At 45.7% G+C, this 20,502-nt stretch overlaps 1 protein-coding gene and 1 non-coding gene across 2 annotated transcripts; both read left to right on the forward strand.

Annotated features, from left to right (window-relative positions):
* The first annotated feature begins 1,160 nt into the window (after positions 1-1,160).
* Positions 1,161-1,234, forward strand: LOC130475905 (small nucleolar RNA SNORD99). The gene has a single exon (XR_008933275.1). It is a non-coding gene; the product is annotated as a small nucleolar RNA SNORD99 (small nucleolar RNA).
* A 5,796-nt stretch (positions 1,235-7,030) lies between these two features.
* On the forward strand, positions 7,031-11,556 carry LOC130474753 (ras-related protein Rab-42-like). The gene is made up of 2 exons (XM_056846449.1): positions 7,031-7,296; positions 11,127-11,556. Exons 1-2 carry the CDS (start codon positions 7,031-7,033, stop codon positions 11,554-11,556), a joined length of 696 nt encoding a protein of 231 aa, XP_056702427.1.
* The last annotated feature ends 8,946 nt before the right edge of the window (positions 11,557-20,502 follow it).

Raw genomic sequence — 20,502 nt, forward strand, 5'->3', positions numbered from 1 at the left:
GTGTCAAATTTTGTGCCCTTTTATCTGCTGGAAACAGTATTCCACTGTGCAGCACTGTAGGAATATGTTCTGCAGCAGAGGACTACTTTCATTGCAGAAGCACAATTTAGGATTGGTGCCCAGGCTGTCTGGGGATTGCTTGCTTACAGTGCATTCCTAAGGAGAGTTACTGCAGTCTAAGGCCATTGAAATGAATTGGCTTAGACTGGAGTAATTTTCCTTAGGAATGCTGTTGAGCAGTGAACCCAGATTATCAACAAGCTGGGGACCAAATTGTGAAGAAGCTGCTGGGCTTCCTGCCTGGTCTTAGTGTTTACAACAACCCAGGCTTTTCTGAATTCCCAGATTTTATTTTTTGTCACTGTTTTTCTGTTCATTTTGCTGGTATCACAGACTTTCATAAACAAAAAGATTACAATGTATAAAGATTACAGTAGGGGTTTCCAGGCTTCAAACAGCTAAGAGCTAGTGTGGTATAGTATTTAAAGTATCAGACTATGATCTGGGAGTCTAGGGTTCGAATGCTGGGTTGTGCCATAACCTTGAGCCAGTGATATTCAGCATACCCTACTTCATAGGGTTGTTGGGAGGATAAAATGGGGGAGGGGGGAAGAAGGAGGTTGTAAACTGCTTGGGGATTGGTTCTTGTAGGTTATCCTGGCTGTGTAACCGTGGTCTTGGTATTTTCTTTCCTGACGTTTCACCAGCAGCTGTGGCTGGCATCTTCAGAGGAGTAACACTGAAGGACTGTCCTTCAGTGTTACTCCTCTGAAGATGCCGGCCACAGCTGCTGGCGAAACGTCAGGAAAGATAATACCAAGACCACGGTTACACAGCCAGGATAACCTACGAGAACCAATGAACTCTGACCGTGAAAGCCTTCGACAATATTTTGCTTGGGGATTCCTTGGATGGTTGTTTAGTGACCAGCTGCTGTTCTTCTTTCTGGCAGAGAGGTCTGTTTTCCTCCACTTGGACTGTATCTCTCAGTTGACCTCTTCCTCAAAGTAAGTCAAAGCTGCCAGCAATATCTTGTCAGCAGTCTGTGGGTTAACTTGGGTTGGAATCTGGGGGTTAACCTGGATTAGGCAGCATGTCAGCAGGTTCTCTGCCCCATGCTGAAAACACCTGGATGGTGTTCAAACACAAGACCACCTCTGCCTGGTCTATGATGACTCATGTTTCTTATGGTGACTGCTGGATGAATCCTGCGGATATGGGGCTGAGACAAGGCAGTGGGTGAGGGAGTTCCCAAAGGGAACTTTTTGGCAAGTCTGCTGCTTAATCATTGCAAACTGCAGGTTGAAGAAATGGCATACATAGCTCTGTATCAAAGGTGATTGCTTGGCGGAGATGCATAAACTCAGATTATAGGGCTTTAATTTTGCATTGCAGCTTTCTAGGGAACAGGAAAAGAATAACAGGATAGGGCAATGATTTTTCCTGACCCATCCAGTAGGCACTTCTAGCCAACATCTGAATTAAACCAGGGGCAGCGACATAAGAGCCGTACTAGATCATACCAGTGGTCCATGTAGTCCACCATTCTTCCTCACACACTGGCCAACTGGTTCACCTGTGGGGCAACAGTTGGAGCATAGAGACCGAGGCCTTCCCCTGAAGTTGCCTCTTAAGTGCTGGTATTCAGAGATTCACTGCCTCTGAACTTGACGTCTCCTCTAGCCATCTTGGCGAGGTCTCCATGAATCTAATTTTCTTTTAAGCCACCCAGGATGGTAGCCTACATCCTCTGGCTGTAAATTTGCAGTGTTTAGACTGCAAACCTTCCAGCCTATCAAAATTGACCACAATAAGCTATGAATGATTTGGACCTTGATAAATATTGCAGAAAAGAATATATTCTTAAAAGTTGTATTTTGCTTTAGGGCTGAGTTGTATATTCTGATCTGCGGGGTGCAGATAATGGCAAACTGTTACAATTCAATGTGTGCTTGTTTTCCTCTAGGATTTCAGAGGCTCCTAAGGAGTCGAGGCTGCCTACAAAGAAGCTTCTGGAGTGCTATGTACAATTTTTGCAGTTGACTTTAAAGCTTTTGCAAACTATGTGAAATTAAAGGATTTTCACTGTTTTCCTGTCTGCATTGTTTATCTTGCTTCCCCCCCAAGACTTCTGAGTATAAATTAAAAGCTTGTGCTCATAGGATCGGTACATTGCATCCTTGAACGCCAGCTGTCTGGCAGTGTGACTACACAGCCATTCTGACGGTCCCCTTTCTGGGGCTAAGTGGTCTCAAATGTCCTATTTTAAAAGTACTTTTAACCACCTTATGAAACACAGTGCTCGTGGCGGGGGGTGGGAAGGGTTGGAATAAGAGGAATGGGTGTCTGATGTCTTGTTCCATTCTGTTAAATCGGGTCCCCAACCTTTTTTGACCCTGTGGGCACCTTTTGAATCCTGACATGGGGTGGTGGGCCCAGCCCCAAAATGGCCGCAGCAGGAGGTGGAGCCAAACACAGAGGACGTCCCAGTGCAGGGGTAATTTTAAAAATACACTGGGACGGAGGAGTGAGAATAAAACAAACCCTGTGGTGGCAGCTGCCTCCGAAACAGCATTTTAATCAGTTTAGCCAATGGGATCTTCAGTGGCTAGTCAGAAGCCCTGCTTGGTATTCGTTGCACCCACGCTCTAAAAACACTGGGTAGGGTTGGGGTTCTGGTGGGGACTTCTGTGTCAAATTAAAATGCATTGCTGATGGTGAAAATTGCACTCTTGCTAGCAACGGTTAGATGCCAAAGTGAGACTGAGGGGTTTAAGAGGGCTGGACCTGCTTCTTCCCCAAAGCAAAGGACCATCCTGGCTTTCTTTCCACCACACTGGAGCAAGAGGTGTTTCAAAGGGTCCAGGAAGCATCACCTTCATATCTGCAGGAAGCTCCCATTTGGACCAACCGCCTCCATGATAGGATGCTTGGCTTGGGTCCTAATTTGTGACTGGGGTTCGGCTTTCATAGCAGCCATTTTGTTGGCTGTGTTGCTCAGCTGTGACGCTCACTGGGTGACATGGGCCAATCACACATTCTTCCACCAATTTAACCTACCCCACAGGCTTGTGAGGATAAAATGGAGGGAGAACCATGTATGCTGGCCTGAGCGTGGAAGAGGCAAAATGCTTCCTTGCTGTATGAGCTGGGCCCTGCTTAAACATGGGATGCTGAACTTGAATGGCTCATGTCTTATGTATCTTAGCGGCAACATTGTAGACCACTCACAAGCAGTGCCTAGTTATATCTTATCCCCGCCCCAGACTAGCCAAAAACTGCACATGTGAAAACTCATCAAGCAGCTAATGAGTGAGTTTTGGTTTTTCACTTATGATTCTAAACACCAACCAGTATGGGGGAAGGGGGGAGAGGAAGCCTTTTCTCTGTGCCTTCTATGCTTGAAGCTTCTATCAGATTACTTACATGCTTGAACGGGCAACTTCAGAACCATATTGATGATGCTGGCAAGCTTCCTTGCCTGCATGTCTGTTCCTGCTAATCTGCACTAAAAAATACACAACTAGCAAGGATTGAGCAGTAAGGCTGTACATCTGCTCTGAGATCATTGTAGCATTTTCATCTGTTCGTTTTCCAAGGAGCTCAGAAGAGTACACAATTTCCCCCCTCCGTTTTCTTAACATCTTTGTGTGGTTGGGTGAGGCTGAGAAGAGTTTGATTGGCCCAAAGGCCTACTATGTTTTAGAGTGAATGGTGATTATATTACAAAGGGTAGTTGTGTGTTTGTCCCAGCAAAAAGAAGAAAATGCGGTGGGATTCACAGCCTGCTTTGTCAGACAGGTGATGGAAAATTGTAGTGGGCCATTTTATAGAGTGGGCTGTGACTCATGAAAGCTTCATATTGTAGTGTTTAGTCTTTACAGTACCACTGGATTTTTTTTTTGTTCATGGCAGTTTGAACCTGGATCCTTCAGTATAACCACTGTATAGTTCTATTAACACCCTCAAAATACAAAAAGGTTGTGTATCTAGTTGCCACAATCCAACCAGTTAATTTTGTGAGTGCATTGGCATCTTCCTTGGACATCATCCTTTTGCTTATAATCTGAACAACCAAAGGAAGCACAACCTGTTAGCCATAAGGACATAAAAGCCATGCTGGATCAGACCAAGGTCCATCAAATCCAGCAGTCTGTTCACACAGTGGCCAACCGGTGCCTCTAGGAAGCTCGCAAACAAGACGACTGCAAGAGCATCATCCTGCCTGCGTTCCAAAGCACCTGATATAATAGGCATGCTCCTCTGATGCTGTAGAGAATAGGTATGCATCATGACTAGTCTTCATTCACCAGTATTAGTCAATTTCCTCTATTCCTCCTGAATTTAAAATGTTTATAAACCACTTTTCTTGCAATCGATAGGACTAGTGAAAAACAGACGTAGAGGTGATTTGTCCTGTTCTTCTGTACAAACCGTGTTGTCTTAAAGCTTTGTACTGAAAAGCTACCATTATGAGTAGCTAAGCCATTATGATAGGGATCTGGTGACTGAGAATGAACAATGATCACTAGGGAGTCCCTCCAGTTCACATAACTACAGGATATGGTGGTAGGGAAGCCATTTTCTTTCTGCCTCATCTGCAGTGTAGCGCTTCTACTGGCCTGCTTTAAAGGGCTGCTGTACAGACTACAATAAGCACAGTCCTTTGGAACACTGTAAGCACTCTGTAAATGCTAAGCCTGCCCTGTCCTGGATGGCCCAGGCTGGCCTGGTCTCGGAAGCTAAGCAGGGTCAGCCCTGGTTAGTATACGGATGGGAGGTCACCAAGGAAGTCCAGGGTTGTGTCACAGAAGCAGGCAATGGCAAACCACCTCTGAACGTCTCTTGCCTTGGAAACCCTACAAGGTCACCATAAGTCGGCTGCAACTTGACAACACTTTCTACCACCAGCAGTTAGGCTTCTAAAGTTTTATTCCAGGTAGGCCATCTGTACCAGCAAGATCAAACCGGAATCCAGCGACACTTCAGGGACTAACATAATTTGTCCCCGCATAAGCTTTGGTGAGTCCATCTATTTCCTCAGAACCATATACATTTATTAGACTTGTGCGTTTATTCATTTATACCCCACTTTTCTTCCCAGTGGGGACACATAATTCTCCCCTTCTCCATTTTATCCTTACAACAAACCTGTGAGGTAGGTTAGGCGGAGAGTGTGATGGGTCTACAGCCACCCAAGAGAGCTTCCATGGCAGAGTGGGAATTTGAACCTGGGTCTCCCAGATCCTAGTCCAGCATTCTAACTGTAAATTGCTTTCTTTGTTGTTTGGGCATGTTCAAAGTGATGAACTGAGGGAAATATGTGACTTTTTTAAACCGCGAAATTGGGTTACTGCTTAACTATCTGGCTGTTTATGAGCGACTGAGGGCATACAAGGAAGTTGTGTAACTGCCTCAGATCACATGCAGGCCCATCCTTGTGGGGGGTGGGAAGGGTGATTAGATAGGGCCTGAAGGCCACTATGGGGAGAGAACCAGGAGGAAAAGTTCTACTCCGTCGACCAGTTTTGTCTCTTTTCAGCCTGTCTAGCTACTGGGGTCCCATCCCTGTTTTCTTTCAGCCTTGCGGTGTTGGTGGAGGAAAGAGCCAGTGTGGTGTAGCGGTTAAGAGCGGTGGCTTGGTGTGGTGGGCTCTGATCTGGTGAACTGGGTTGGTTTCCCCACTCCTACACACGAAGCCATCTGGGTGACCTTGGGCTAGTCACAGCTCTTTTAGAGCTCTCTCAGCCCCACCTAACTCACAGGGCACCTGTTGTGGGGAGGGGAAGGTGATTGTAAGCTGGTTTGAGTCTTCCTTAAATGGTAGAAAAAGTCGGCATATAAAAACCAACTCCTCTTCTTCTGCCATCAAGTGATTGCTGACTTATTGTGACCCCATAGGATTTTCAAGGCAAGAATAAGGAACTGGAGCCCTGTCCCCTCCAGAGACTGTCCCCTTCAAAAAGACATACAGCGGTGGCTGGTGCAAACACCGGTTCTGGCACCACTGCCTTCTTTTTGGGTCGTTCCCCACCCCCCCAGAAACCTGTATTGCAAAGAAGTTTTGAATAGGGAACTACTGTCCCCTGCAAGAGGACATACAGTGGTGCTCGGTCCACACACTGGTTCAGTGGTGCCAGAAACGGTGTTTGTACCAGGCAAGAACCGGACTTTGGACCAGGACCCAGCATGCGCCATCTCGAAGAGCACAGTCCCCTGAATGTGGGGGTGTATGATGTGGTGTTCCAATCCATATTTTGGGGTGCAGGGCTCCAGTTCCTTATTCAAAACGTCTTTGAAATACAGGTTTCTGGGGGGGGGGGGACCCACAAAGCCACTGGTGCCAGAACCGGTGTTTGGACCGGGCACCGCTGTATGTCTTCTTGGAGGGGACAGTCTCTGGAGTGTGGGGATGTGTCATTTGGTGTGGTCCAAAGATTATTTTGGGGTGCAGTGTCTGTATGTGCATCTGTCCTGGGTCACCCCACTTGGGAGCCGCAGGCACAAGAACCGGACTTTGGACAAGGACCCAGCATGCGCCATCTCGAAGAGCACAGTCCCCTGAATGTGGGGGTGTATGATATGTGGTGGTCCAATCCATATTTTGGGGTGCAGAGCTTGTGAATTGTCCTCAAAATCATTCAGGAACTAGGAAATGTGAATAAAGAACTGGGGAAAAGGGAACGAACTGGGAATAAGGAACCAACCTCAGCCTCCTGACATTTTAGCTGATCCTTTGTGAAAATGTTGTTTGGGAAACTGATCTGATGAGCTAAAGTAACTCCTCCTCAATTTGCATCTGTCCTGTTCTTCCCGCCTCCTTCACCTCTGTGCACTATCAGAATCTGATACAGAGGCTTGTTTGCAGGGCCAAACAGTAGAAGGGTGTGGTCTGGGTGGGGTGGAGGGTCCTTTCTCTCTTTGCCCTAAACAAGGTGGGTTATTACTTTGAGGGTGGAGACCTGATCCAGGCAAAGAGCTCAGCTGAAAAGCAGCACACTATCTGTCTGCTGGGCTGTAGCCCCACATGATGGCTCTGTCTCCTGCAAATGATGCTCCCGTGACGGTTCAAGCATGCAACCTGAATGGTAATTGGCACTACCAATTCCGCATCATTATGTTGGGTGATTCCACCGTGGGTAAAACCTCTCTGTTGAGGAGCTACACCGAGAGGTGCTTCCTGCCAGATCCGTGCCCCACTGTGGGTGTGGAGTTCTACAGCAAGATCATGGAGCTGCCGCCAGGTATCAAGGTGAAGCTTCAGCTATGGGACACGGCTGGCCAAGAAAGGTTCAGGTGAGAAGGGGACCCCCCCCCCCCAGCACAAGAAATGTAGATACTGCTACAACAGGAGTCCTGGGTTCTTTTCCTTTACTATGCCCCCTTTCAAGGCTTCACCCCCTATGGTTATTAAACTCCAGGCTGGTAATTACAAACCTTCTTTGGAGGTTTTTTAGCAGAGGCTAGTTGGCCATCTGACAGCAATGCTGATTCTGTGAATGTAGGCAGATCATAAGAGGGAGGGCAGGAAGGGACAAGTCAGTACTAGGCTCTTGTGGCCCTTTCTTACATGCCCAGGGTAATGGCAGGAAGGATTTTTCCTCCAGGCCAGGTTGACCAGGAATCCTGGAATTATTATTTTTTGCCTTCATCTGGGCATAGAACAGGGGTCACGGGGGAGGGGGAGGAGTGGGGGAGTAGTTGTGAATTTCCTGCATTGTGCTGGGGGTTGGACTAGATGACCTTTAAGGCACCTTCCAGCTCTATGTTTCGATGATCTCCAGACTACAGGGATCAGTTCCTCTGGAGGAAATGGCAGCTTCAGTGGGTGGTCTCTATGGCATCACATCCACACGGAGCTCTCTCAGCCACTACTCTCAAATCTCCAGAATTTCCTAAGCTGGAGATGGCAACCCTATCACTTCCTAAAAAACCCTTTCCCCACCCCACTGAGTAGAAATCCAGCATCACTTCCCGCAGGGTCTACCCAACCAGCAAATACTTGGGCAGATCCTCTCTATCAAAATAGTGTCATTTCTTCATTCTATCCAGGTTGGTGAAATTGCAGGAATTGTGAGGGGCTGCGTTGCCCCTGCCTCTGTACAAGCTTCCCCCGCTTCTTCCTTCCATGCCCTACTTGCTTACAAACCTTATTTTATTTTGAAGTTATCTCTTTTGCCCATTATGGTTAGCTCTTTGATATTTTTGTTCTTTTATTCATCCTTTTAAGGATCTCAGGGCAGTATGTGGAGTTTATTCCCTTTCACCCTCAAAACAACCCTGTGTGGTAGGTTAGCTGAGAGTTTGGGCTTGGGCAGGGGAGGGACATCAGCACCACAGAGTCCAATTGCCAAAGCGGCCATTTTCTCCAGGTGAACTGATCTCTATTGGCTGGAGATCAGTTGTAATAGCAGGAGATCTCCAGCTAGTACCTGGAGTTTGGCAACCCTAGCCACAACACTCACAAACCTAGATTCATTCTTTTGATTTTTCCTATGATAGTCAATGGGTCCCCATGAAGAGGGCAGGTTCTCTGGTCCTTAAAAGCTCATGCCAGAATAAACTCACCAAACTCCTATTTATATATTTTTTTGTAAACAACAAACTCACCCAGGTATCTCCTGTAGAGTTATTTTCTCAAGGAAAGGGGTTCTCAAGGAAATAGCTATTGAGCTTTGTGTTGTGACTGAGATGAATATTGTGCAGAGGCAGCTGGGTGGAGGGTGAAGGTTAATTGACTTTGGTTTCTTGTCTTTCTTTTTTTTTAAATGACCCGAGAAAGGGTGCTGGTCACCCAGCTGCCCCACCCCTGGTTTGCTGATGGACACAGAGTACTGCCCATCAAAATCTACATTTGGAACAATCATGTTTGGTTTGAATTATCTCAATAGGAATCCAATCTCAGTTGCTTTTCTTCCTGCAAGTAGCCCTTACTTTATGCAAACAAAGGTTGGGGTGGGGCGCTGCATGATGTAAACCTCCTGGCATGTGTCTTTCAAATGCAGAAATTTAGATCAGGAATAGGCTGCCTTCACACTGATGAAATTTACTTTTGCTTTTCAACTAGAATCTACCTTATCAACTATTGGGATGCAGCTAGATTTAAGTCCAGCACCACCTTAGAGACCAACAAGATTTCCCAGGTATACACTTTCAAGAGTCAGAGTTCCCTTTGTCAGACAAAGGTTTATACCCCAAAAAGGGGTATAAGATGCTCTAAGGTGGTGCTGGACTTGAATCTAGCTGTTCTACTGCAGACCTCCAAAACTGTAATGCAAGCCTCACTTCTTATAATCAAGGTTTCTTAACAGGTAAGGTCAGAGGTGGAATTCTAACTCAGAAAGAGGGACAGGCCGCCACAGATTATAACACTATCCATGGCCACAGTGGCCACTGCCACAACTCAGAGTGCCACAATGCAAAACGAGAATTAGAAATATTTGTGAAGCCAATAAACTCTTTACAGAAAAAAACTGTTTAAACTGTAGGTGTCACACTATTACAACTAATTCCCCAGGCACCAGAGATCAGTTATCCTGGAGAAAATGGCCTCTTTGGAGGGTGGAATCTATGACATTATAGCACATTGAAGTCCCTCACCTCCCCAAACCCCACCCTCCTCAGCCTCTCCCCCCTCAAACCTCCAGGTATTTCCCAACCCAGAGCTGGCAACCCTAGCTCCAAGGCCTGCCTGTTTGCCAGGGCATTTGAAGGGGTGTGAACAGCAGGCATCTTTGAAGGGGGGGGGGAGAAAGGAAGAAATCTGAGGCTTGTTATTTTATCTTTGGTTTTAGCTGTGGATGTTTTAATTATTATTATAAGCCACCTTGAGCCAAGAGGAAAAGTGGTATATAAATGTTTTAAGGCCTTAGTTAATAAATAACACAGAGATTTTGACCAGGGAGATTGCATGCCTTGGTTAAAAAGCTTATATTACTAGGCATCTGTGAAATCTTCGCCTGTTAATGTTCTAGCTGAAGAAAACACTTGGGTCTGAGCTAGAATCATTTATTGAATATATGCCCACCTTTCTCCTAAGCATCTCAGGACCCTAGGCAGGTTAGAACTTCTTTCCATGTGAGCATCTCCCTGCAAGGACTCCATTGAGTGTGCAGGGCTGGATCACTCCCAGCTAAAGGTAAAGGTCCCCTGTGCAAGCACTGGGTCATTCCTGACCCATGGGGCGACATCACATCGCGACGTTTCCAAGGCAGACTTTGTTTACCAATGGTTTGCCAATGCCTGCCCCAGTCATCTTCCCTTTACCCCCAGCAAGCTGGGTACTCCATTTTACCAACCCCGGAAGGATGGAAGGCTGAGTCAACCTTGAGCCGGCTACCTGAAACCGACTTCCGTCGGGATTGAACTCAGATCGTGAGCAGAGCTTTGGACTGCAGTACTGCAGTTTACCACGCTGCGCCACGGGGTTCCTTCACTCCCAGCTACCACATTTTTATGTCACTCTTTCTACGAAGAGCTTGGGGCAGCATACATTTTTCTCCCCTCTCCCCTTTTATCCTTACAACAACCCTGTCAAATAGATTAGTGTAAGAGTGACTGGCCTGAGATTACCCAGTGAGTGTCGTGGCAGAACTGAGACTGGACTCATTATGCACTGTACCACACTTGGTTGTGCCAGGATTCCTAACGCCTTTCCCACTAAGTGTCATATTAGGGTTGCCAGGTCCCTCTTTGCCACCGGTTTTTGGGGCGGAGCCTGCAGAGGACGGGGTTTGGGGAGGGGAGAGACTTCAGTGCCATAGAGCCCAATTGCCAAAGCGGCCATTTTCTTCAGGTGAACTAATCTCTATCGGCTGGAGATCAGTTGTAACAGCAGGAGATCTCCAGCTAGTACTTGGAGGTTGGCAACCCTATGTCATATGCTCCACTGTGAAGTTAGAGAGCCTAGAGAGTAAATGCCAGCTGTTGAATGACTGAAGTATAAATGTCTGTTATGGTCTATCGTTGCATCGGCTCAGTGCTGAGGAGCTTCTGAACACAGTGAGAACATGCTTCCCCAAGAATTCCAACCACAAGCATGGAGTTAAGTGCATCTAAGTACTAGATTCACATCTGGAAGGTAATCTCATGAAAGTCTGATGAACTGTTTTTGTTTTCGTTGTTAGATCCATCACCAGGTCTTTCTATCGGAATGCAGTGGGCGTGTTCTTGGTCTTTGATATGACCAACCGGAGTTCCTTTGAGAACATCTTTGAGTGGCACAACGAAGTGACCACTGCCCAGACAATGGAGAAAGTCATTTTCCTTCTGATTGGCCACAAAAGTGACCTTCAGTCAGAGTACAGAGTCTCCACTGAGGAAGCTGAAGGGATGGCCACTTGTCTGGGAACACGCTTCATTGGAACCTCAGCGAAGGACAACAACAATGTGGATTTGGCTTTTGACACCATGACCAATGCTATTTATGAGGCTCTGAGAAATAAAGAAATTGACCCGCAGGAAGGGTGGGATGGCGTCAAGGTCATCCATAAAAGGCCAAGCACCAGTCGCCAGAGGAGGAGGAGCAAGGAGCCAGAAGACAAATGTCAGTGTTAATGAGGGCAAAGACTGGGATGTGATTGGGAGAAATGGTCCATTTTGAAGTGCAGTTACCTCAGAGTTTTTCTACATCCTAGCCCCTGTCAGGTCTTGACAAATTTTCTGTGACTCTAGGAGCAAGAATAAGGTACCCAAATGGGAAGGAATCCACACGAAATCATGGGCTAATATTGATACAAGTGATTTTGTGAATAATATATAATACATTTAATACATACACAAAATTAATATAAATATAAACCAGTTGTATGTAGCCCTGTTCTAGCCTCTATGTATCTGTGCTGAACATGCCAAATAAACATAAAAACACAAAATTACAACAGTGTGACAATATACCCAGACAATATCACAGCTCAGACCATACACATTTCGGCTGTGAACCCTTCTTCAGTGGTCCGAATAATACAATTCTATGCCATTTTGCAAGTGCATGAATGTATAAGAAAACAGCAATCCTTAGGCTGAGTAAGCTGACATTTGTAAATTGTAAAGTCTAAAATTTGTTAATGTATATTTCATCCAGAGTTGCCTTTATAATCTTAGGCTCCTATAGAAGTATTCCTTTCTCAGTACTCAGTCATCAAGATATAGTGGAAAAAAATGAGTCACTCTAGGAGCAAGCCCAAAAATTTAGGAGCCAGACAAATTTTTCAACCTTCAGGGTTTTGTATTTTTATGACTGTATTGTCTAATGACTGTATTTTCTATTTAATGATTGTATTTGCTAATTTTTTTGCCATAAAACCTGATCCTAAACACTTCCCAGTTTCTCATAATTTTATTAAAATTATGGAACAATTACATAATTGCCATTGTAGAAACAAAACATCCCGAGGAAGAGAGTTTTGGAAATGGTAGTTGTGTTACATTTGTAAAATGTGCTGCAGTTCAAAGAGTTTCATAGCTGAAGGATGCATGGTGAGTGTCCTAAGAATGCCAGTGGAAATGGACTCTTGACTGGTGACAGATCTCTTCCCCTCCTCTCTCTAACATTGGGACATATTCACCATGTAGATCAGGGCCATCTCTTTTCGAGACTCCCCATCTTCCCTCACAGCCAAAGAAAAAGTTAGAGATCATGGTTTCTGGTGATATATCTTGGTGTCCGTTTGCTTCTTCCCCAAAGCAGCTTTCCTGAATTAAAGTTAACATGCCTGGCACAATTAGTAATTTAGTTTAATAAATAATCTGAAAGGTTTAGATTGCTATATTCACAGCATAAAGGTAAAGAAATAAAAGTATTGTCGAAGGCTTTCACGGTCAGAGTTCATTGGTTCTTGTAGGTTATCCGGGCTGTGTAACCGTGGTCTTGGAATTTTCTTTCCTGACGTTTCGCCAGCAACTGTGGCAGGCATCTTCAGAGTAGTAACACTGAAGGACAGTGTCTCTCAGTGTCAAGGGTGTAGAAAGAGTAATATATAGTCAGAAAGGGGTTGGGTTTGAGCTGAGTATTGTCCTGCAAAAGTATTGTCCTGTGAGTATCAAGATAATGTGCTAATGAGGGTATGGTATGTTAATATGGAACCATTGTATCCTGAAGTGATCTGTTAATGTGTGTAATCCAAAACTAATCTGTATGGCTATTGTTGAATGTTGTCTTTGTCTGGAGGTTTTTCAGGGCAGGAAGCCAAGCCTTATTCATTCTTAAACTCTCCTCTTTTCTGTTAAAGTTGTGCTGATGTTTGTGAATTTCAATGGCTTCTCTGTGCAATCTGACAAAATAGTTGGTAGAATTGTCCAGTCTTTCAGTGTCTTGGAATAAGACCCTGTGTCCTGTTTGTGTCAGTCCATGTTCAGCCACTGCTGATTTCTCAGGTTGGCCAAGTCTGCAGTATCTTTCATGTTAAAAAAAGAACATGAAAGATACTGCAGACTTGGCCAACCTGAGAAATCAGCAGTGGCTGAACATGGACTGACACAAACAGGACACAGGGTCTTATTCCAAGACACTGAAAGACTGGACAATTCTACCAACTATTTTGTCAGATTGCACAGAGAAGCCATTGAAATTCACAAACATCAGCACAACTTTAACAGAAAAGAGGAGAGTTTAAGAATGAATAAGGCTTGGCTTCCTGCCCTGAAAAACCTCCAGACAAAGACAACATTCAACAATAGCCATACAGATTAGTTTTGGATTACACACATTAACAGATCACTTCAGGATACAATGGTTCCATATTAACATACCATACCCTCATTAGCACATTATCTTGATACTCACAGGACAATACTTTTGCAGGACAATACTCAGCTCAAACCCAACCCCTTTCTGACTATATATTACTCTTTCTACACCCTTGACACTGAGAGACACTGTCCTTCAGTGTTACTACTCTGAAGATGCCTGCCACAGTTGCTGGCGAAACGTCAGGAAAGAAAATTCCAAGACCACGGTTACACAGCCCGGATAACCTACAAGAACCAAATAAAAGTGTCTTTTACTTGAACTGTAGTGACCTCTAGTGACCAATTTGGGAAAATATATTTCTGCTCCACCGTTTGCTTGATATCTATGAATGTATTATTAAACCATATTCCTGTTTGTAAATTCTGTTTCTGGTGCACAGTATATTGCACATCTGGTAATAGCCTGTGCTCAAGATAAACATAAATGAAGCCTCTTAGTGGTCTAAGTTGACCCCAGACACATAAAAATCCATAAGATTTAGTTGGGAAGCTTTGCCTTTGCAGTTCTTTTACCCTTCTAAAAATCATGTTGAATATGATCTCCATATCCCAATACCTTTTCCTGCTTCCTTCTCTCTTTCCCCCACCAGCCAACCTACCTTTATCTGCCTCCCTGTCTTCAGCTTTCCCTAGGGTTGCCAGGTCCCTCTTCGCCACCAGCGGGATGTTTTAGGGGCAGAGCCTGAGGAGGGCGGGGTTTGGGGAAGGGAGGGACTTCAATGTCATAGAGTCCAATGGCCAAAGAGGCCATTTTCTTCAGGTGAACTGATCTCTATTGGCTGGATATCAGTTGTAATAGCAAGAGATCTCCAGCTAGTGCCTGGAGGCTGGCAACCCTAAGCTTTCCCTCCTTCTCACCTTCTGCCAATCTTTCTCTGGGAAAACTCTGTGGTAGCTCAGAATGCTTTTGCCCAGTTTTGGCTGGTGTGTCAGCTGCATCCACTCCTGGTTCAGTCAGATCTAGCCACGATGATCCATGCCTTTGTTACATCTAGACTGGACTATTGCAATGCGCTCTACTTGGGACTATCCTTGAAGGGTGTTTGGAAGCTGCAGCTGCTGTAGAATGCAGTGGCTAGACGGCTGGTCAGGGCCAACTATTGGGAGCATGTGACCCTGATACTACAGCAGTTACACTGGCTGCTGATCCACTCCTGAGCCCAATTCAAGGTGTTGATGTTGTCCTCTAAAGCCCTATATGACTTGGGGCTGGGTTATATGAAGGACCATCTTCTCCCATATGTTCCTGCCCCGGAATTAAGATCACAGGGAGAGGCCCTCCTGACTGTCTCACCAATCAAAGAAACTAATCTGGTGGGCACATGAGAGGGCCTTTTTGGTGGCAGCCCACATAATTATGCAACAACCTTCCCAGGGAGGCATACCAAACCCCTCACTTTCAATCTTCAGGAGGCAACTGCAGACAGTTATATTTAGGGCTGCATTTGACTAATTTAGTTTTTATTTATTGGCAGTCCTAATTGAGATTTTAAACTGCCATCTTTTATGGTTTTTAAAACTGTTTTTTTTCTTTATATTGTAAACTGCCTTGAATGCCACAAGGTAGAAAGGTGGCAAATATTTTAAAATAAATAAATAAATGAAGTTGCACAGTCATGGCTGAACAGGGCCCAGCTGCATGATAGGAACCTGCAAGGACTTGTGGGAGACACCTAACTTTCTCCTGTATCCCTATTTCCTCCAGGCAGCTCCCATACCATCAGCTTTCCCTGCTTCCTTCTCTCCTCCTCATTCACCAACCAACCTTTTATCTGCCCCCTGTCTTCAGTTACATTGTTTGTTTGTTTCATTTATACCTGCCTTTCTCCTAATGGGGATCCAAAACAGCTTGCATCATTCCTTTCTCCTCACAACAACTAGGCGAGGTAGGTTATGCAGGGAGTATGTGACTGGCCCAATATCCACAAGCTACCCCCCTTAGCTCTACTCTCCCGCGCTTTGGGTTATGCATGGAGAAGAGATGATTTGACCAGGGCTGATCTCAGGAGAGATCGAAGAACTGAATTTCACAGCAATGGGAATATCCGGGATTTGCGAGGGAAGGCTGCAAGGTCATTGTGAATGGACGGAAAACATGCATAACTCCAAGGAACAACCGAGTGAGTCCAAGTACCTATGCATAAACGACCATTGTTTGCCCTCCTGGCCTTGACCGGTGTGCACCCTGGAGAGATTTGGCCTCGCAGAGTTTCACCGATGCCAACCTCCTTGATGTATTTTATAGCGGCTATTGAATTAGGGCACCTTGCATGTTTTAAATTGAGTCTAGTTTTTAATTCAATGTGATATGTTTGTTTTAATTGATGTATTTATAGCTGTGTATTCTTGCTGGATGCCGCCCTAACCCTTCCATTGGCTGGGGAGGGCGGGGTATAAATTCAATAAATCAAATCAATCATACACATCACAGAATTCAGCTTCTCTTGATGTTGAGTTACCCAGCAGAATTTTTCAAACATTGCTTTCACTCTTGTGGGCCAATCCTACAAGTAATTGCAATTGGCAAAGACAGTGGTGCAGTGAGGCAATTCTATTCTTTGGACTTAGTGGTCTTATGGGGAGGGGTTACTCTTAGATCATGTATACTACAGCATGCTTCCCCACCCAAAATTGTGCCTTAGATTTCTGCCCCAAACTCTGGCCACAGTGTTTCTGTTGACATGACTGGTTCTCTCCCCCCACCCCCCTTTTGTCTGGTTGCAAAATAAGGGTGAGTTTTGTTTTTCTTCCATGAGGGTGTTTTTCTTTCCCATGACGGAGAGAACAGAAGAGTGGCGAGTTCCCTTTCCTCAAAAGGCATGGGTAAGTTCTCAATGCCTTTTGAGGAAAAGGAACTGGCTGTGTTGTGGCTTTAAGACCTTTGCAGTGCCAGGCTTGCAGCCAAATTTAACGGGCATTTCCCAGCCCCCCTCCTTTTGGTGCCTCAGGAGGCAGCTTCCAAAATGTTGCTGCAATTATACTAGTGTGTCTATGCAAATTAGACTGGAGGCAAGTACCAAGTGCACTTAAGGGGTGAGCGCTTCTTTATTGTTCAGCCCTGGCGAGCTGCTGCCAACGACTGCAGTGCCATGTAGTTAACAGCAACAAGAGGTAACAGGGATGCTTCATTTAAGAAAGGGTGAAAATTAATTGGGTTCCTAGGATAAGTCCTGTAACTAGGCCTTTTGTGCTTGCTTGTTAAGTAGTTAACAGTTCACCCTTCCAGTCCCTTCTTCCCAGGTGTGTCCTAGCACAGTCAATACTAAACAAAGTCTTTACCTTTCATGAGCTTCAGTTTGACAGCAAGACTTCTTTGCTCCAGCATTTACAACAAGCCCCACTGGTAGGGGTGCCAGGTTCCTCTTCACCACCGGCAGGAGGTTTTTGGAGTGGAGCCTGGGGGGGAGGGAGGGGTTTGGGGAGGGAAGAGACTTCAATGCCATAGAGTCCAATTGCCAAAGCGGCCATTTTCTCCAGGTGGACTGATCTCTATCAGCTGGAGATCAATTGTAATAGCAGGAGATCTCCAGCTAGTACCTGGAGATTGGCAACCCTACCCACTGGTGGCCAACTCTGCTCCTCCACATGAGTGGCAGACTGTAATCTGGAGAACCGGGTTGGTTTTCCCACTCCTACTCATGAAGCCAGCTGGGTGACCTTGGGCTAGTCACAGTTCTCTTAGAGCTCTCTCAGCCTCACCTACCTCACAATGTTGTGGGGAAGGGAAGTTGATTGTAAGCTGCTTTGAGAGACTCCTTTTGGTAGAGAAAGGTTGGCTATAAAAACCAACTTTTCCTCTTCTTCCAGGTTGGGAAATAACTGGAGACTTGTGGGATTGGGGACAGCCGACTTTGGATAGGTAGGGTTGCCAGGTCCCTCTTTGCTACTGGTGGGAGGCTTTTGGGGCGGAGCCTGAGGAGGGTGGGGTGTGGGAAGGGGAGGGACTTCAATGCCATAGAGTCCAATTGCCAAAGCGGCCATTTTTCTCCAGGTGAACTGATCTCTATCGGCTGGAGATCAGTTGTAATAGCAGGAGATCTCCTGCTACTACCTGGCAGTTGGCAACCCTATGGATAGGGCAGGGAGCTCAGCAGGGATGTTATGCCATAATCTGTTCTCTGAGGCTGCCATTTTCTCCAGGGTATATAAAGAAGGTGTACTGATTTATAATTGTGTAACCCTAAGGAAATAATCTCAGTACACTGCCACAAATTGTTCTCTTTTAAATATATTTTTTTTCAAGTGTTTCCTTCTCCAAGTATCCTCTTTAAATTTTTAACTTGTCATAACAACATGTACAACAACAAAATTATAAGTTCTGAATACAGTTAATTTTACCGTGAAACTTCACTATACATATCACTTATCAGAATCTTTTAACATTGATGAGAACCCCTCGGGAAAATCCAAACGCCGGCAGCAACGTCCTTTACTCAAAAATAGGCAGTATTGTGGGGATCGCTGTAACCCGCTCTGTGCTGGTAACAGCACTACTTCCGCGGTCAGGTGACGCAGAGTGATCTAATCACAATGGTAGAATCTCGTTCCTGCCGATATCACTTATTTGGCTATAAGCGGCTTGTATATTGAATGTAATCCATCCAGAATTCATATAAAGCACACACAGAGATGTTACAAGATCCCGGTTGACTCTTGTTTCACGTTGTGTACAACTTGCTTCTTCAGACTGTGCAACAATATTCTAGAAAATCAATTATCACAATGACATCCTATACCTCACATGTTACCAGCACAGAGCTGGTTACAGCGATCCCCACAATACTGCCTACTTTTGAGTAAAGGACGTTGCTGCCGGCGTTTGGATTTTCCCGAGGGGTTCTCATTAATGTTAAAAGATTCTGATAAGTGATATATATAGTGAAGTTTCATGGTAAAATTAACTGTATTCAGAACTTATAATTTTGTTGTTGTACATGTTGTTATGACAAGTTAAAAATTTTCTCCAGGGTGCCAGAGGTGTCAGGGAGTCCCTCTCGCCTACCCCACAACCCCATTTTCTGAAATTGTCCTTAGCTTACATTAAGCACTGCCAGGCTGGTCTGAGGCCTGTTCTGAGGAAGGAAGGCGGCAGTGGTTGTTAGGCAACCATAGAATCCCTCAGCTACCAGGAAGTAATTGTGCGGTACATTTTACCAGCCTCCTAGTGAATGCTCCATGATGCACAGACCTGGCTACTTGAAGACAGAAAACAGGAGAGCAGGACCCCCCCACACACAAAGGTTAGCTTGGAGGTAGGGTAGGGTTATCAACCTCCAGGTACTAGCTGGAGATCGCCTGCTATTACAACTGATCTCCAGCCAATCAAGATCAGTTCACCTGGAAAAAATGGCTGCTTTGGCAATTGGACTCTATGGCATTGAAGTCCCTCCCCTCCCAAACCCCGCCCTCCTCAGGCTCCGCCCCAAAAATCTCCTGCCAGTGGCAAAGAGAGACCTGGCAACCCTAAGGTAGGGTTACCAACCTCCAGGTGGTTGCTGGCCATTAGGATTGCCAGTTCCCCCCTGGCCATCAGCAGGGGATAGAGGGATAGGGTTGCCAAATCCAGGCTGGGAAACTCCAGGAGATTTGGATGAAGCCTGGGGAGGGCAGGGACCTCTATGGTGTAATGCCATAGAGTCCACCCTCCAAAGCAGCCATTTTATCCAGGGGAACTGATCTCTATCATCTGGAGACCAGCTGTAATTCCTGAGGATCCCCAGGTGCCACCTGGAGGCTGGCATCCCCTTCCCGTTGATGTTGAAGGTAAATACCAGCAAGGTGAGGTGACATAGTTAATGGGACAGTAAGTCATATGGGCACAGGCATATGAATTTGCCTTACACTGAGTCACATCATGGGTCCCTCTAGCTAAGCATTGCCTGCTTGGAGTGACAGTGGCCCTCCAGGGTCTTAGGTCGAGAAACACCTTTCCCAAGAACCTTAACTGGAGATATCAAGAACTGAACCTGGGACCATCTGTCTAATACCACTGAGCCATGGTGGCCTTTCCCTTAATTTAGTTAGCTCAGCATCTGTCCAGGGCCTTAAGCAAGCAAGAGCTTTTCCCCCAACACAAGATCCTATAGTTGGAGATGCCATAGATTGAACACAAGACGTGCTGTACACACTCTGCCATTGAGCCACAAATATACAATCTCCGTCCAGCCCCAGCTGAGATTTCAACAGGATTTGAGGAGGGGGCTTGCCCACTGAATCCAACCAATCTGATTTTCCGGTCATAAGGCTGAGGCTTGGTCTCCCTAGGATTTTTTCTTTAAAAAACCACACACATACCGGTATACCATCTATCTGTATGTCACATTTTTATCTTGCCATTTCTTCAAGGATCTCAGAAAAGCATTCATGGTTCCTAGGGCTGCCAACCTCCAGGTGGTGGCTGGAGATCTGCTATTACAACCGATCTCCAGGTGATAGAAATCAGTTCCTCTGGAGAAAACGGATGCTTTGGCAATTGGACTCCATGGCATTGAAGTCCCTCCCCTCTCCAAACCCCACCCTCCTCAGGCTCTGCCCCCAAAATCTCCAGGTATTTCCCAACCTGGGGCTGGCAACCTTAATGGTTCCCCTTTCCCTGTGTTATCCTCACAACAACCCTGTCAGGAGCGTTAGGCCTAGAGGTCACCAGCATTCTTCAGGGCACTGGGAGGATTCGAGCCCAGCTAGGGTTGCCAAGTCACTCTTCACCACCGGCGGGAGGTTTTTGGGACAGAGCCTGAGGAGGGTGAGGTTTGG

This window comes from Euleptes europaea, chromosome 3 (assembly GCF_029931775.1).
Source record: "Euleptes europaea isolate rEulEur1 chromosome 3, rEulEur1.hap1, whole genome shotgun sequence".
Classification (NCBI taxonomy): Eukaryota; Metazoa; Chordata; class Lepidosauria; order Squamata; family Sphaerodactylidae; genus Euleptes; species Euleptes europaea.

What these genes read in the sequence shown, in the direction of transcription:
- LOC130474753 (XM_056846449.1), top strand. Translation starts at nt 7,031, where the DNA reads ATGGCTCTGTCTCCTGCAAATGATGCTCCCGTGACGGTTCAAGCATGC. An exon ending in GCTGGCCAAGAAAGGTTCAG is followed by an intron (nt 7,297 to 11,126) that starts GTGAGAAGGGGA and finishes TTTCGTTGTTAG; the next exon opens with ATCCATCACCAGGTCTTTCT.